The sequence below is a fragment of the Schistocerca serialis genome, unplaced genomic scaffold, assembly GCF_023864345.2.
Source record: "Schistocerca serialis cubense isolate TAMUIC-IGC-003099 unplaced genomic scaffold, iqSchSeri2.2 HiC_scaffold_711, whole genome shotgun sequence".
NCBI lineage: Eukaryota > Metazoa > Arthropoda > Insecta > Orthoptera > Acrididae > Schistocerca > Schistocerca serialis.
In genome coordinates, this window is record NW_026048312.1 from 131,618 (window position 1) to 150,603 (window position 18,986).

Consider the following 18,986-nt stretch of genomic DNA (forward strand, 5'->3'; position numbering starts at 1 on the left):
ATATTCCACATCCACCTCCAGCTCTAGGAAGACTAGAAGGTTTTGTGAAGTCTGGATAGCATTCAAAAGAATCCTCAGCTACCCATTCATCAAGCTATTGCACAAGAACAGCACTAACACTTGAAATCAAGGAAACTGTTGTGGAGTGCAGCAACCAACAAGGGATCCTCTTACAGTGTCAACTACACATGGAAAATTCAGTGGTAGCAGACATTTGTAGTTAACACATATCTAGTGGAGAACCCTTCCATGTGGATACAAGGATATGATCACTTCAAATGTCATAAAGGATCGTGAACTGAATTCAGACTGGACAGGGCAGATGTGGTTATTTTCTGCACTAGTGGTGATGGACAGGTTCTGCAAATTGTGACTGTGGTGCCTTCTTACAATTAACCATCCATATCGTTGCTGACTACCTTCTTTGAACTTGTAAAGGAGCAATAATGGACATTCACCACGTATCAGAGAAGCAATCAAATGGATCAGTGAGCTAGATCTGGTGATATGAGATTGTACAAGCATGTGATTGTGCACATTAGTCCACAGGTGTTGTATATATGTATTTGTTCTCATCATATGGTAGAAAAATAAGTTAGACATAGTTTCTTCAAGAGTTAAGACTGAAGTATTCTATGTCTTTTGGCCTCCAGCACTTCACATTGGAAGATTAAATGTGTCACTGTTTCATCTCTCTCACCATTTATTCTGCACTTATCTCTCTGTACTCATCATGCTTTGGTTTTTCTTAAATTTCCCATGACTTGTCACCAGTCCTACCATGAGTTAAATCTGTCTCTTGGAGCCGAGGGTTACAGAACTTCTCTTGAAATATGGGTTTTGTATCATTAGCTTGCCATGTGCTGTTTTTGGATATTAGTCCAATAGAAGATGTGTTCAAAAAAATAGGTATTTTGTAATTTTGCATATTGTATTAGCCCATTTCGTGTGATTTTTCATTGTTGTGTTGGTGAACATGTGTGAAACATATCTGTACACTGGTAGCAGTGTCAGAAGTATAGTTGTCAAGGAGGTTACATGTGTTTCCTTAAGAGTGACTATTATAGGTTTGGTTTAAAAAGGCCTCAGAGAATTTTGCTATAAAAACAGAATAAAATGTAACAAGGTTTTAGAAATGTTGAATATTGCTTTTGATGAGACTGCTATGAGTAAAACAAGGGGTTACGAGGGGTATAAGTATTTCCAAGACGGCTGTGAAGATGTTGAAGCTAACAAGCATTCTGGACATCCCACCACACCAACAACCGATGAAACTGTGGAAAAAGTGAAAGAAATTATTGTGAAGGATCACAAGATCACAATCAGAGGAGTTGCTGATTGTTTGGCGTATCAGTTGACTCATGCAGTGAAAGCTTTTTGGGTGTTTTGGGTATGAATTGTGTGACAGCAAAATTTTTGCCAAATGCACCTGCTCACACTACATTGCTTTTTCATGTATTTTTGGTAAAAAACAACACTGTGATGATACCCTAGCCTCCATATTCACCTGATACGGCCCTGTGTACCTTTTCTCTGTTTCCAGAAATAAAGATAACGTTAAAGAGTTGTTGTTTTACAGGCATAGATGAGATTAAAAGTGCATCGCTGAGAGAACTAAGTGCTTTCCCAAAGATCGAATTCTAGAAGTGTTGCAGAGATTGGAAGAAGTGATCTCATAAATGTGTAATATCTAATGGGGACTTCTTTGAAGGAGATAACATTAACATAGATGAATAAATAAAATTATTCCCAGAAAATTAGCATTCCTGTTACTTTTTGAACACATCTTGTATTCTGCAAGCTGCCTTCTAATCTAGCTTGTTGTTTTGTTCGTATCACCTCAGAGATGGTTAAAAGATGTCCTGGTCCAACTAGTGGAGTCATTGCACCTGCCGTAGCCAGCCTATCAGCTTGTTCAGTGCCACTGACCCTTGTGTGACCAGGGACCCACAGCAGGTTTACCCTGTCACTTTCCCTTATTGTCACAAGGACTTCATGGCATTCTGTAACAATGTTTTATCTCTTTGCAGGAGCTGGTAAAAATTTCAGAGCTGTTTGACTGTCTGGATGAATGTACAGGCCGTAATCCTTGTGGCACCTATGCAGATTCTCCATAGCACATATCTCTGCCTGGAATACTGTAGCTAGATTTCCTAGAGAGAGATTGCTTTCTTTAGTTGGGGCTGTACCCTGTATATCCCGGCCCCAGCACCTTCATGTGTTTACAATCTCTCAGTAAACCACACTGCATCTCCTGATAGGTTTGTTCTTCCATTGCTTCCTACTTCTGACTGTTACTTTCAGATGCTAAAGATTAATGTAAACCCCCTAAGCTCTACTGTTACACATTTATTGTTCTATGACTGGTTTCGTTTGTAGAACATTGTCTGGTTGCCAGCAGTTAAACAGAACAGGAAATTAGGCTAAAGCTACAGCATTTTAATGTATAAAATAGGCAACTCACATTGATAACAGCCTTACACTAGATCCTCACCAAGTTGTGCAGAAGTCATGACACAGTTGGTATTGTTGTTGTCTGTGTCATAACATTAGCACAACCCGGTGAGAATTTAGTGTAAAGCTGTTATCAGAGTCAGTTGGCAATTTTATTCATTGCTTTAGCCTCATTTCCTGTTTTGTTTAACTGCAGGCAATCTGAAGATGTTTTACAAACAAAACTGCTTGTAACACAATAAATGTGTAGTAGTACAGCTGAGGTAGTTTTCATTATCATTAACATTATTGTCAGCTGTTGTTCCCAAAGTCACCTTGAAAGGGTTATTAAAGTACCTGAGAGTTGTATAGTTAGCCAGCATTTCCTGTATTTACCATATTCACTATGTTGGTATGGGAGTCTGGATTTCTTAAGGATTTCCATTTACTTCTTGTATGTTATTGTTGCTGCTACGTCCATTGTAACACAAAGGTATGAAGGTGGCATGTCCAGAATGGTCTCCATCCCAGCGGTGAGTATGCTGTTGATTCCACGTGTTATTGCTAAGCAGGCCAATTTCTGTACCTTGCAAATCTCGTTTGAAGCCATCTGCTGTTGTACTTTCTTCCACCATACTGTAGCCCTATAACTTGATCATAGACCTTATTATATTGGTGTATATCTAGTACGTACTTCTGGGTCGTGACCCCAGTTTTTACCACAGGCCCTTCTAATGCACATAAGAGCACCTTCCATCTTGGAACACACATTGTTTATCTGTGGGGTCAAATATAGTTTTGCATTCAGTATTACCCAAAGTTACTTTATTGCCTCCTCTACTAGTAGAGTTTTGTCCATGAGCTTAAGATTCCAGTACATGGTTTATATATACTTACTCGTGTAGATGACAGAACCCCTCCTCGCAGACACCCCTCGGTGGTGGTGTTCACCATTTTCTCATTCAACTTTGTGGCTTCTACCTTTCATTTACTCATTATAGTCTTAAACTACTTATATATGGTGGTCTTAATGCCATGGTTGTATTGCTAAAACCCCCTTTAATGTCCAGGAGGGTGCAGGTAGCAATTTCCTGAAAGCATAGTGCTTTTTCCAACTTCTCAACAAACTGGTGAAGTGCTACTTCACATGATTTGCATAGTTGATATACTTGTTAGTTCACATGTAGAGTAACTTTAGTTAACCTCCCTTCCTTAGCATACCCATTAACCAATTTTACTAATGTCTTTAGGAAAAAGCAGGACAGGCTAATAGTAGTTGAGTCACTGAACAGCCACCTATGTAGCTCTTTTAACGCATTAGTGTCCATTGGTGACACATCAGGAAGGTAACAAGTCGCATATCTAGAATTGTGTGCTTTTATATTTACTTCTTCAGTTAGTCTTGCTAGGATGGGTATGATGTGTGCATGCTGTGTGCATGCTGTGTGCGGAAACAGGAAGGGCTGACCAGAGTTCACAAACAGCTATATGTGCTGTTGGCTATGGTCAGTCACCTTCAGGTTGCAGCCTCAGGGTACAGCAGTGCCAGAGAATCTGGCGCGTTGCATGGGACACCTCAGGAGTCAGTTGTTTTGCCCATGGGCTCTGCTTCCGAGGCACCTTTTAGCGCATATGACATGATGGATCTGCCCTCACAGCAGGCTGACTGTTGGATGGTAACATGTTCGCGTTGCTCAAGGCGGACAGCCAATGTGGAAACTGGCTGCCTGGCCTCGTCCATTCACCCTACGAGTGGACAGGTGGCTGCTGCTTCACCAGGGTCCGAGCAGCGACGTGGGGGGCAAGGGTTTACTTGTTATTGGCAGCTCCAATGTTTGGCGCATTATGGAGCCCCTAGGCAGATAGCATTCTGGGCTGGAAAGAAAGCCAATGTGCACCTGGTATGTCTGTCAGGAACCCTCATCTGAGATGTGGAGGCTGCCTTTCCAGTGGCGACTTCCCTTGATAGGTCAGGGGTGCGTAGCAGAGTACTTGTGGAGTGCACATGAGGGTTTTTTAGTTTGAGGTTCTCTAATGGACATTCGCCAGTCGATTCACAGTAAAGAAAGGCAAACAGCATTCAGAATCAAGACACTTTGACTGTCACAATTTTATCAGTAAACTGTCTAAGTATTCATAGTAAAGTTCCCGAATTTTCTGCCCTCCCGGAAAGTTATTGCACTCAAATTATTCTTGGGACCAGAAGCTGGTTGAAACCCAAAGTGGAAATCTCTGAGATGTTTAGTGAGTCATGGAATGTATATCGGAAAGACAGATTACAGGCCATAGGAGGGGAAGTGTTCATTGCAGTTGACAAAAATATTGTCTCTATTGATGTTGAAATTGAGTGTGACAGTGAAGTCGTCTGGTCACGTATAACAGGTGTAGGTGAAACTATGTTAATTGTTGGATGTGGCCACCCGATTGCGCTGTGACAGTTCTAGAGTCATTCAAAGGAAGTCTATGGTCAATAGCACTTAAATACTCAGATCATGCAATAATAGTTGGAGGTGACTTTAACCTGTTGCATATAGACTGGGATGTCTACAGATTCATTGGGGGGGGGGATACAGACAGACAGTCATGCGAACTACTTTTGAACACGTTTTCTGAAAATAGTATTGAGCAGCTAGCTTAGCAGCCCACTCACAATGAAAATATCTTAGACCTTGTAGCTACAAATAGGCCAGACCTTATTGACATGTCAGTATAGAAGTGGGGATTAGCGATCATGATGTCATTATAGCAACCATGATTATGAGAGTTAATAAATCAGTCAAGAAGGCTAGGAGATTGTTCCTGCTAGACAGATCAGATAAGGAGTTCACTTATACAGTGAATTGGCATCACTTGGTACCAGTAAGATGGACGCACAGGAATTACGGGCAACGTTTAAGCAGATTGTAATTCATGGTCTAGAGAGTTATGTGCCTAGTAAATGGATTAAGGATGATCAAGACCCACCAAGGTTTAATAACGAAATTCGCAAGGTGCTGAGGAAACAGAGGCTGTTGCACTCTAGGTCAAAAAGGGACACACAAACAATGGCAAGTGAAGGTTAGTAGAGATTCGTGTGTCTGTGAAAAGATCGATGTGTGAAGCATACAACAGCTACCACCATCACACCTTAGCAAAAGATGTGACAGAGAACCTGTGAAAATTACGGTCATATGTAAAATTGCTAAGTGGCTCTAATGCTTCCATTCAGTCCCTTGTTGACCAGTTTGATGTGGCAGTTGAAGATAGCAAAACAAAAACCGAAGTCTCAAATTTCATGTTCAAGAAATTGTTTATGCAGGAGAAACATACAAACATTCCATCATTTGGCCATCGGACAGACTCCTGTACGGACAACATAGAAATTCGCATACCTGGCATAGAGAAGCAACTGAAAGATTTGAAAACAAATCCCAGCTTGATTTTAGAAAGAGTACTTACTCTACGGCATTGGCCCCTTACCTAGCTTGCATTTATCATAAATCTCTCGCCCACCACAAAGTCCCAAGCGACTGAAAAAAAATTACAGGTGACTCCAGTATATAAGAAAGGTAAAAGAATGGACCTGCAAAATTGCAGCCCAATATTCCTAACTTCTGTTTGCTGCAGAATCCTTGAACACATTCTCAGTTTGAATATAATAAACTATCTTTAAGCTAAGAAGTTGTGTCCATGAATCAGCATGGTTTTAGAAAGCATTGCTCATGCGAAACTAAGCTTGCCATTTTCTCACATGTTATACTGAGAACTATGGATGCAGGGCACCAGGCAGATTCCATATTTGTAGATTTCTGGAAAGCATTTGATACAGTGCCCCATTGCAGACTGTTAACAAAGGTATGACCATATGGAATAAGTTCACAGATATGTGTTTTGAAGACATCTTAAATAATAGAACCCAGTATGTTGTCCTCGGTGGCACGTGTTTATCAGAGGCAAGGGTACCATCAGGAGTGCCCCAGGGAAATGTGACAGGACTGCTGCTGTTCTCTATATACATAAATGATTTGGTGGGGAGGTTGGGCAGCAGTCTATGGTTGTTTGCTGATGATGCTGTGGTGTATGGTAAAGTGTCGAAGTTGAGTGACTAGGAAGATACAAGACGACTTAGACCAAATTTTCAGTTGGTGTGATGAATGACAGCTAGCCCAAAATGTGGAAAAATGTAAGTTAATGTGCATCAGTAGGAAGAACAAACTTGTAATGTTCGGATACAGTATCACTAGTGTCCAGCTTGACACAATCAAGTCGTTTAAATATCTGGGCATAACACTGCAAAGTGATATGAGGTGGAATCGGCATGTGAAAACTGTGGTAAGTAAGGCAAATGGTTGACTTTGGTTTATTGTGAGAATTTTAGAAAAGAGTGGTTCACCTGTAAACGAAACTGCATGTAGGATCTGGTACTATTTATTCTTGAGTACTGCTCGACTGTTTGGGATCTGTACCAGGTCAGATTGAAGGAAGGTATCAAAGCAATTCAGAGGAGGGCTGCTAGATTTGTTACTGGTAGATTCAAACAACACATAAGTGTTACAGAGATGCTTCAGGAACTCAAAGGGGAAACCCTGGAGGGAAGGCGGCATTCTTTTCAGGAATCACTTTTGATAAAATTTAGAAAACTGGCATTTGAAACTGACTGCTGAACGATTCTACTGCCGCCAACATACATCGGGCGTGCCACAAACATATCGTGCGTAAGGACTACGAAGATAAGACATGAGAAATTAGGGCTCATACGAAGGTGATTAGACAGTAGTTTTTTCCTCACTCTATTTGCGAGTGGAACATGAGGGGAAATGACAAGTAGTGGTACAGGGTGCTCTCTGCTACACACCTTACGGTGGCTTTCAGGGTATCGATGTAGATGTAGATTTCTCTCTGGCTTCGGATAGTTTTGCTTGATTAATGACAAGGCTGTGTTTGGCAAATGCCTTCAGCTGTTTTGCCCATTTTCCTTTACTTCTTGCATTGTTTAACAGTTTTCTTACTGGCTTCCTTTGCAATTCCAGGTTGTTGTTATTTTCTAAGTACCAGGTCATAATGGCAGATGTCACTTCATCTGCCATTTCCTCGAGTACTACTGGAGTCCGTACTAAAATTACAAATTCAGATATGGATGAGTTTAGGTCTTTCCTATAAGACTCTTATGTTGTTCCTAGGATTCCTATAGGCCATGGTCTGTTTAGCATTCATTTCAGCCTCAAACTTGTTATATGTGTGTTCTGATAAGGATGGCTCCAACACCGCATGCCATTGTTTGACGTAACTACCCGTTAAGGTGAACCCAAAGGTTATGCCCATTATTTCTTCCTTTCTTATGTTCCTGAAGGTCGATTTGATGCCCTATTTAGGATCTCCAGGCTACTCTCAATTAAATTTTCCTCTGCTGTTGGTGTCGCTGCTTCCCCTCAACAGGTTGTGGGCATTGGCATCACAACCAACCAACAGTTGTTCATTCAGCTATGAACACCTGTCTACATGGTACATTAATTTTGCAACTTCATTCACTACGTCCCTGAAACGAAAGTCCGCCGTGGGCAGGAATGAAATTCCGCACTCAACATAAATGCATATTCTGGTGTTCTTTAAATTTCTAGTATGTTACCTCTGGCATTTTGCCTCCAGCATCATCGTCCAGTTTCCCCAAGACCTGAAACGCCTCATTTATATACATAGGGTTCCTGGATCAGAACAACGTCCACCTCTTGTCTTCCCAGAAGACGACTCGGGGTGGCAGTTGCCCCCTTACTGTGTTGCAGATTTATCTGCAACCCTTGCAGCCACTAACTCCACACCATGGTCATTTCCAGTGTGTGAGATTACTCTGACGATAGCCTGCAAGAACCCTTTCTTCCCATTGCCCTCAAGGATTCCTCACTGACTTCCATCACAGGGGCTTATTTCTTACCTCGGCTATTTCTGGATCCAATTATTGTGATAAAAGGGAATATTAGACTCCTCTCCTGTTCCTTGTCTTGACTTGTCTCTTGTTCCTGTCTTGGAAGTAGAAGGGATCTGTTTTTCCCCTTCACTCTGAGACCACCTTTGTAGAGGTCTTAAGTTTGGGACCTTTTGTCTTCCTTTTCGTTTTGTTGTTTGTGAAGTTTTCTCCTTTCAGCCCCAGACAATGATTTGACCTCGATACAGTCCAACTTCTCAGTGATGATTTCCTCTTCTTGGATTGGTCTATCAACTGATCCAATTCCAGAAACAGCTTCCATTAGTTCGAACCTCAATGCTTGGGTGTTTTAAGTCTCATCAAATCCCACAGTTTTTGTTTCTCCATTTTGGTACCATGAGATTTAGCCATTTATTTGGTTGATACCATGGTGCTCAGCATGGTTACTTGGATCAGTTGACCAGTAGCCCTGAGACTACATTCATGACACATTTTGCTACATGCCACACACCCCTCAGCATGAATTGTAGTGGAGCTTTGTGAGGCACTCTGCTCATCTGGTTCATCCAGCATAGGAGATTCTGCCATTAGCTACACTACAGCTGTCATAGCCCTCAGCTTCATGCATACACAGAAGCCTTTCTATCTGCATGATCAGTATTTCAACTATGGGGTGGTGTCCCCAGAGAAGGGACTCTCATGATACCTTGTGATGAATATGCCAAACCCACCTCGTAAAATCGACAAGTATGCAGGATTTATTGGAGCTGCTGTGGAATCTGTTGCATGTGAGTCAATGAAGGGTGCTGCAAACAAAGCTGTTGAAATAAATGATAGTATGACTGACATACCAGTAGCTTTCGATGGCACTTGGCAGAAGTGCGGCTACAGTTCTAAGAATTCTTTTGCTACGGTGACCAGTGTGTATACTGGAAAGAAAGGTAATAGATTTCCAGATTTTAACCAAACATTGTTATAAGTGTAAATCAGGGAATGAAGAAGGGCATGTCTGTGACAGAAATTATGAAGGCACAAGTGGTGGTAGATGAGGACCAGGTTGAGGAAGTTGAAACAAAGTTTGCAGACAAGAAATTTTCTGATGGTAAAACCATAAGAGGCAGGCTAACAGACAAAATGATTGATGAACTACAGCAGTATTATGGGATGGCCATTAGAAATAATACTGAGGGTTTGTTGAAAATGAAGCAGGCAATAAGGGCTACCTTCTTCCACAGACTGTCAACTGATGAAAAACCATTACACCATCTTTGCCCTCCTGGACCTGATTCATGGTGCAATTACCGCAATGCGCAATACTCAAACAGTTCATGCAACCATAAACGTTCCATCCCAGCAGCAGTCATGGATATCATAAGACCTATTTACAGAGACCTGACAAACATGAATTACTGGAGAAGTGTCTGGATGGTCAGACTCAAAATCCCAATGTTTCATTCAGTAACCTTATATGGACTCGCTTACCAAAAATTGTTTTTCTTTGTATGAAGACGCTAAAGTGGGGGTTCAGTGATGCTGTTATTGTTTTTAATGATGGCAACATTGGTAGTGTGAAACTGCTACAGCATATGAGAATTAATCCTGGAGCAAACTGCATCAGGGAACTTGAATGAATGGACAAGGTTCACATTGATAAAGCAGAGTGTGCAGCACAGTTGGCCACGAAGGAGTCCAGAAGGAAGAAAAGAAGAAAAAACTTGGAATAAGATCAAGATGATGATATACAGTGTGGTTCATGGTGTTTCTGAGTGACTAAAAATAAAAATATTAAGCATATATTAAATGAGTTACAGTCTTTTGGAACTTTACATTCACATTTTCTGTTTCCTTTTTCCTAAATCTTGGAAACCACTTTGCGTAAGCATTCATGTTTTCAATAAGTAATAACATACACATCCTGTGTCTACTGAACTAAAAGAAGAACATGATGTTATGTATAATTAAAATTATTTAGGATAAAGTACAAAAAAGTATACAAAATTTTAACTGCATGATTAAAAAATTGTATTTCTGAAAGCAGTGGCTGAAATGCAATTATTGTAGTTCAGTAGACTCAGAAAATACAATTTAATGTCCTGTAAAAGTTTCATGTCAATGGCTACAGTAGTTTCTGAAATACAGGGGAAGCCAAGTCACTAAATTTAACATTGTCGGGATAGGGCGTTCGAACTCCCTTAAATGCTATATCGCAGTTGTCGAAAAACCTAATTAGAATATGATGACTCTTGCATGTCACTATCATTGCATGTACATCTTTGTTACGTGACATAGTTGCTAAGCTGTGTCCCTCACTGAGTGAAGTGTTGCTGCTGTGCACATTCCACTATGAAGTGTTGTCTGAATCCTTGTACCACCATTCGCTGTTGTTGCTTCTGCTAGGCCAACACTGTGTGTTCTGTGTGTACTCACACCAGCGTCGGCTGCTGCTGCACCACTCCTGATTGCCTTCTGGGATTGCTGCTTTAACTTCAGGCATCGTCTGTATGCAGCGGCTTGTTCCAGTTTCTTCTGTCTTCTCTTGGCATCACCTGTCTGGTGGTCTCGTTCCAGCTTCTTCTTCTTCTTCTTCTTCTTCTTCTCTGTTGCTCTTCCCTCCATGCCACTAGCCAGCATACTGATTGTTCAAGTAAAGAAAAGGACCCCCAGAACTGTTTCATATTTTTGCTTGACATTTGGCTGAGTGGGTTCAGTTACAAAAGGGAGGGCGACCCATTCCATTAATATGTAGCATGCTGTTGCCGAATAAGAAAACAGCAAACAATCCTTCCTAATCAGTGACAAACCCTGCACCTTAAAGTAATCTACACTCCTGGAAATGGAAAAAAGAACACATTGACACCGGTGTGTCAGACCCACCATACTTGCTCCGGACACTGCGAGAGGGCTGTACAAGCAATGATCACACGCACGGCACAGCGGATACACCAGGAACCGCGGTGTTGGCCGTCGAATGGCGCTAGCTGCGCAGCATTTGTGCATCGCCGCCGTCAGTGTCAGCCAGTTTGCCGTGGCATACGGAGCTCCATCGCAGTCTTTAACACTGGTAGCATGCCGCGACAGCGTGGACGTGAACCGTATGTGCAGTTGACGGACTTTGAGCGAGGGCGTATAGTGGGCATGCGGGAGGCCGGGTGGACGTACCGCCGAATTGCTCAACACGTGGGGCGTGAGGTCTCCACAGTACATCAATGTTGTCGCCAGTGGTCGGCGGAAGGTGCACGTGCCCGTCGACCTGGGACCGGACCGCAGCGACGCACGGATGCACGCCAAGACCGTAGGATCCTACACAGTGCCGTAGGGGACCGCACCGCCACTTCCCAGCAAATTAGGGACACTGTTGCTCGTGGGGTATCGGCGAGGACCATTTGCAACCGTCTCCATGAAGCTGGGCTACGGTCCCGCACACCGTTAGGCCGTCTTCCGCTCACGCCCCAACATCGTGCAGCCCGCCTCCAGTGGTGTCGCGACAGGCGTGAATGGAGGGACGAATGGAGACGTGTCGTCTTCAGCGATGAGAGTCGCTTCTGCCTTGGTGCCAATGATGGTCGTATGCGTGTTTGGCGCCGTGCAGGTGAGCGCCACAATCAGGACTGCATACGACCGAGGCACACAGGGCCAACACCCGGCATCATGGTGTGGGGAGCGATCTCCTACACTGGCCGTACACCACTGGTGATCGTCGAGGGGACACTGAATAGTGTACGGTACATCCAAACCGTCATCGAACCCATCGTTCTACCATTCCTAGACCGGCAAGGGAACTTGCTGTTCCAACAGGACAATGCACGTCCGCATGTATCCCGTGCCACCCAACGTGCTCTAGAAGGTGTAAGTCAACTACCCTGGCCAGCAAGATCTCCGGATCTGTCCCCCATTGAGCATGTTTGGGACTGGATGAAGCGTCGTCTCACGCGGTCTGCACGTCCAGCACGAACGCTGGTCCAACTGAGGCGCCAGGTGGAAATGGCATGGCAAGCCGTTCCACAGGACTACATCCAGCATCTCTACGATCGTCTCCATGGGAGAATAGCAGCCTGCATTGCTGCGAAAGGTGGATATACACTGTACTAGTGCCGACATTGTGCATGCTCTGTTGCCTGTGTCTATGTGCCTGTGGTTCTGTCAGTGTGATCATGTGATGTATCTGACCCCAGGAATGTGTCAATAAAGTTTCCCCTTCCTGGGACAATGAATTCACGGTGTTCTTATTTCAATTTCCAGGAGTGTATATATGTTGCGTCCAGCAAATGGTCTCTATGCTGATTGACATTATGCAGAGGTAGATCTGTTCAGTTAGCAGTCTATGGCTACGGCTAATCAAATATTTTGAAAATTATGGCACTCTGTTGAGGAAATATGAACATATGGAGGCAATACTCGAGAACAATGTTTACTGTACTGACCTTTGTACAGTTTGTAAATTTCCCAAGTAGAAGCAACATGCTAAGTATGGAGGAGCGGCACCAGAACTTATTCTAAGTCCAGACCTGAGGCCTGATTTAACATGGGATCCATCTGTTATGATTGTACGCAACTGACAAACTCTCCTGGATGATGTGTGGCCTCCTTTAGCCCTTGTGGCTGTGGCCACGTCCACATGCTCAGCCGGACAGAGCAGCATGGTCTCACGGGATGTCGCATGTTTAATTCGGCCCCAACCAGCTGGCACCCTTGTGGTGGAATTTGCTATGTATTCTGCAAGCATAAATTGTTCAGTCTGGCTGCTGCCATTGCTTTTTAGTCTGTGTATTGTCCTCATATGCAACAGCACAGAAAAGATAAATCTAACTTAACTTGTAGCAGAAGCTATGACCAGTGTTGTTTAGGTTGCAAAATTCATTCTTCTTATTGAGTACCTTACCAGGGGTGAAACAAAATCTGGTGAATACCACAGAAATCTCACAATTGTTGGAAAAATTTGGAAAAAAAAGGTGTCTGAATAAATGAAAATGGATACAAATGAAAAAAATAAAAACAACATTCTTTAGGACAAGGCGCCTGCTTACAAAGCCTCATTGATAATGGAATAAACGGAGGAACTGGTGGTACAAATTGTCTCCCTCCCTCTGTTTTTGGGGAAGGTGACTGTTACACATTACCATTATTTTTTGTATCTATTATTTTTGCAATTTTTGAAAGATCTGGTAGTTTTTTTTTTTTTTTTTTTTTTTTTATATTTGTACTATATACAATGACTTTATAAAGTTGAAGCTGTCTATGACCTTTGCCATTATCGTACTATGTCATTGTAGTAAATCAGTATCAGTAATGGGTTCATGAAATTTTTCCAGTAGTTTTCTACATGTACTTCTATGACATTAGAGGGAACAGAAAAGGGCTCTGCTGTTACATTTGTCTCTCTCTCTCATATACACTACTTGATATCTCCACCCTCACTTCACCTTTAGTGTGTCTCACCCTTCTGTCCTCTTCCCTACCCCCATCTCAGCCCCCTGCCACTGTGTGTGTGTGTGTGTGTGTGTGTGTGTGTGTGTGTGTGTGTGTGTGTGTGTGTGTGTGTGTTTCTTTCTTCCTCTCTGTCCTCGCCCCCACTATTCTTAATTTGAATCAAGGTGAAAGGAGAGATTCTGTTTTCCTCCGCTATCATTAACGCTTGCTTACGTATGTGCCTACTAGTCCTTATAATCAATCTGTGTTTCTGTTTGTTTTTTTGCTGCTTGGATATAAGATGACCATAGGCAATGTAAGTAAGCTGGTTACTATAGCTGAATTCAATTCTTTTTTAGTTTTTACTATGATGGAAGGTTTTGAGAAACTATTTGACTTCATGTTTGATCTTCAACCACATTTGCATAATCAGAGGCATCTTCTTGCTGAAAAGTTTTGTATGTTTTATATTTCTTGTACATTCTGTTTTAGCAAAGTAGTAAACTCGTGACAAATCTGTGTTACTACAGTCATAATTCGATATCATATGCTGATGTGTAAATGAAGCCTACACAAATGTTTGGTAATATTTCTGTTCAATAAAAATCCTGGCTAATTAAAAATTTTCCAAGGCCTGCAATGTTATACAAGTGCCCTCTTCACATACATGCACACACACAGTAAGAAACATACAGTAGAACAATCTGAGTCTGCTGCTGTGGTCCATTTGTTCTCGCTACCTTCCTCATGATTTGATCCGTTCATATAATTTTATGCTAGTTCACTGACATTGTTGCAACTAGGCATTTGAATCCATAATGAAATATATCAATGGCCAGCTGATCATGGCAATGTACATTACACTGTTGCATGCATCATTAATATTTCATCTTAGCTAAGGTGCCCAAGGTTGTGTATCAGAAATTTAGTGTATTATTATATTATTTTCCCTAGTTTTAATTAGAAGAGAATTTTATAACTTAAATTCACTAATTTTGTTTATACTGCAATAAATATTTGGACATACTCACCAAATATGAAAAAGTGTACTACCCAATCTAGCATCATTCTGTCTGCTTTCGGAACTCATTAAACATGGACTTATAAAAGCAACTCTCAGCAACATGGTTCTTGTTTGAGTTGTCCTCACCTTGCCTTCCTCCTTTGCTGTTCTCTCTGGTATCTTGTACGGAATGGATAAATTTGCTCATTTACCCAAGTTGCTGTGTGCTTTGAATAATTCCATTTTTACTGTTATTAAGATGAACACTGATAGGAAGATTCTGGAAAATAATTGTTGTTCACAGCTCGGCCAGGAAAGAAAGCTGCAGACTCATCTGGCATGTCCACAAGTGTTATAACATCTCCAGAAAGATTGGGCAGAACAAGGAGTCGGATGTCAAATGTATCTCAGTCCCAACGTAAGTATCTTCAGTTCGTTCTTTCTATTAATTTTCTTCAGTTTCTCTCATTTTATTACTATTAATATATTTGTCATTGTGTGTGTGTGTGTGTGTGTGTGTGTGTGTATGTGTGTGGTGTTGTTGTTGATGATGATGATCATGCAATTCTTGGTATGAGAGAGACCCAAAATCTCATTAAAAGTCAAGGCATATAATAAAACAAATTTTAATAGACGTTAACTGTAAAGTAGTGGGTATATATTTCTGTAACAAGTAAGGTTTTATTTTCTGAAGTTGTTGCTTATCATAGATCAAATTTTTATGGAGGAGCCAGGATGGAAGTAATTTATAGAATTTATTATTTGTTAATACTTAGCTTCAGCTGAAACAAGAATGCATATAAGGATTGTGTTCAAGTTTGTAAGTATAGTAAATGAAACAACAGAGAAAAGATAGCCTTGTAAATGGTAGACAGTTGGTCAAATGAGTTTTAAGGTAACTGTGATAATTACAAGTTCGTATGAGAAAATATGAAACTGTAATGTTGCCGTTCCTGTTCTTAGTACATACCCTGTAAAAGTGTAGTCAATAAATAATGTAAATATTGCTCCAGTATACGAGTAATATGGGCAGGGGTCACTTCCTTCCAATAAAGTGAAGGCTTGTAACTGGGATTTCAGTTCTGGCTATGTAGCACAGTTCTCTGTGTACCTTAAGTGGCAGATTTTTAGGGCAGTCATTGTAGGCAACATTTTTGCATCAACATTGTTCAGTGTTGTCAGAACAGCTGATAAAATTTGATATCAATTGTAAGATTCACACAGATCCCATTAAGAAAATGGGAAGGTGGACCTCAGCAATTACAACTCAAATTAGTGTATTAAGTATCTATGATCTCGTGCAGTGATGACTTTATAGCCACCCCAGTGTTCATGTTGTAATATTCCAGCCAAGTCAGTATGCAGCAGAGTTGATCATTGATCAAAGTAAGTGCATTGTAGGTGTAAGTGTTCACCATTTGTGCACTACTTAATTATCATTGGGAGAAAAAATTACAAACAAACTGTGTTTTGTGTATCTTTATCTTTTGCTTCTGCCTGTTGTCTGAGGTTGGGTTTGGTATGGTTAAATTAGATTACATGTACTTTTCATTCCAATAGAGCCGTAGTGAGGAGATCCACAAGGATGTAGAACATGTCGGAAAACAAAAATACACAGTAAATATTTACAAAGAACAACAGGTATGCTAATGTACCTTTCACAGATCCCAAGTGAAATGGTCCTCATGGATGTGGTATAAGCAAAAAAATCATGAACATATTTTCATTTAAAATGCAATAACAAACTTGTCACTAAATTTATACAGGAGTCAGGTTGTATGTAATACTTAACATTATTTGAGATTATTAGTAACATATACATGTCAGTTAGTTCTACTGAAAAATTCATCAGTGGAGTAGAAGAAGTTGGCTGCCAATAGATCCTTGAGGCTCATCTTAAACTGAACTTTATTCATAATTAAACTTTTAACTATCATCTGCATACTGACTTGCCATTTCGAAATGTTACTGATGAAAGGTCATTGATATCCACAAGGAAAAATAAGGGATCTAAGATGGAATTTGGTGTGACAGCACATGTAATTAATTCCCAGTTGAATGATAGCTAATAGCTTAATACAATCTCTTTCCTACTGACATCCTTTGTGTCCTGTCCGGGTAGAATTTGAACCATTTTGCAACATTTCCTTTTGACCATAATATTCTAATTTACTGAAAAGAATGTTGTGATTTACAGAGTCAAATGCCTTTGACTGATCACAAAATATGCCAGTAGCCTGTAATTTATTGTCTAATGAATTAAGTACATTCTTGCTGTGTGTGTAGATAGGCTTCTCAATATCAGAACTCGTTAGAAATCTGAACTGTGACTTTGACAAATGTTATTTGTTGTAGGATGGTTAAGAACCCAATTTTATATTAACTTTTCTAAAATTTTTACGAATCCTGGTAAAAGAGAAATAAGATGCAAATTTATCTGTATTTCTTTATCTCCTTTCTGAAACAAGAGCTTAACTTCAGAATATTTCAACCACTCAGGAAATGTTCTGCTGAACAGTAACTTAACAGTTACTAAAATCAGAAGCACACTGTTTAATTAACTTTGTAAATATTTTATCATAACTGTGAGATTTTTTATTTTTAATGGTTTTATGGTGGACCTTACTTATGTAGGTGTAATAAGGATCATATTAATATTCTTCTCTTCTATCACTCCAGGGTTGGACATACGACCTGTTCCAGTCTCACTATCGTTGCCCCATCCGATTTGGGAAATGTTTTTGGTGACATATGAAGTACACGTTCTCTCCATTTTTCTGTGTATAGGATTGCATTTTGGGTTATTGGTTGAATCCTAATTCTTTCCTTATTACTTGATTTCTAATGTTGGCTTTCCCAGTGTAGCCTTTACTGAAGTTATTTGTAAAGACTGGACTGAGATATTCCATGGTAGCGTATTCTGAACATGACAACCCTTCTTTTCAGTAACATTTATGAAATCCTTGTTAAAAAGTTGTGCAACGCTGCACACATCTTGTTACCTGTGTATAATTTGCTATTAATGCTATCTGCTCCTCTTCACCTCTCATCCTAGCAGTCTCCTCCTATCTTTTTCTCATAATGCATTTTGTTTCACGGTTGTATTACTATCTTTAATATTTTGCAGCATGTCTTGTAATGAACTATAGCATCAGCATCAGAGCTGTTTTTCCGATTTACGGGTATAGTTTCCTTTTTGTTGTACAAGGCACCTTTATTCCTTGAGTAAACCTTATGTTCTTTGTAGACTTATGTTTAATCTGTACTAGTTTTGGGGGAACACAGATATCAAATAGGGTCAGGACATTATTAATAAAGTGTTGCATTTTTTAATACCTGCCTTAAGCACTGTATACATCACACCAGTTCATGTCTTTGAGGAGTTTCCTAAAATAATCAGTTTCTGGCTGACTGGCTACCCTGTTGAACTCAGATTTAGTGGATTTTATATCCTGTTCAGTAGTAACATTTAACAAACGGAACTGCATGTCATGGTCTGAGAGGCCTTTAACTATTGATTTTGTAACATAATTTTGTTAATTAGACCTTCGTATAAAGATGTAATCAAGGGTTATTTTGAAGCAGTAAGCTACCCTAGTTGGGAAGTTTAAAGTAGGAATTAAGTTGATTGATGTTACTGACTAATAAATTCTTACTGAAAGAGTATTTAAGAACATCTACATTAAAGTCCCCAAAAACCACTAATGTTAGTGACTAATAAATTCTTACTAGAAGAGTTTTTAAGAAAGTCTAAGTTTAAATCCATGAAAACCACCATTTTCTCCTCTCTCTCTCTCTCTCTCTCTCTCTCTCTCTCTCTCTCTCTCTCTCTCTCTCCCCCTCTCCCCCTCTCCCCCTCTCCCCCCTTTCTCTCTCTGTTTCCTCCCCCCCCCCCCCCTTTGGTTAAATAGGCCAACAAAACTTCACGTTTAATAGCCCAGGAGAGCTTCATGGGGCAATTGAAACAGATTTCATCATCTTCTTCTTCATTTGTTTACATCAAATCACCTGTTTGTAGCACAGCTTCTACAGACAGCTCAGACAAAATGACAGATGTTTTCAGACAAGTGGCATATACTTCAAGTAATCGGTTAATCAGACTGATTGGCGTAGTTCCTTTACAGATTGAAAGTGAAACAAAGATTCACTGAACTGGCCAATGAAACCCACTTACTCACTGAATTGGTGCGCAGTAGCTGTATTTTTAGTCTCACCTTTCCCACATTTCTCTGCCAGGGAGCTGGT

The 18,986-nt window shown here is 40.7% G+C and overlaps 1 protein-coding gene across 1 annotated transcript in view; it reads left to right on the top strand.

Moving 5' to 3' along the window:
- Window positions 1-18,986, top strand: part of LOC126449172 (CLIP-associating protein 1-like) — a 246,609-nt gene that overhangs the window by 130,251 nt on the left and 97,372 nt on the right. The window contains 1 exon segment of the mRNA XM_050091014.1: window positions 15,046-15,159. Within this exon segment, the coding sequence (XP_049946971.1) occupies window positions 15,046-15,159 (114 nt within the window).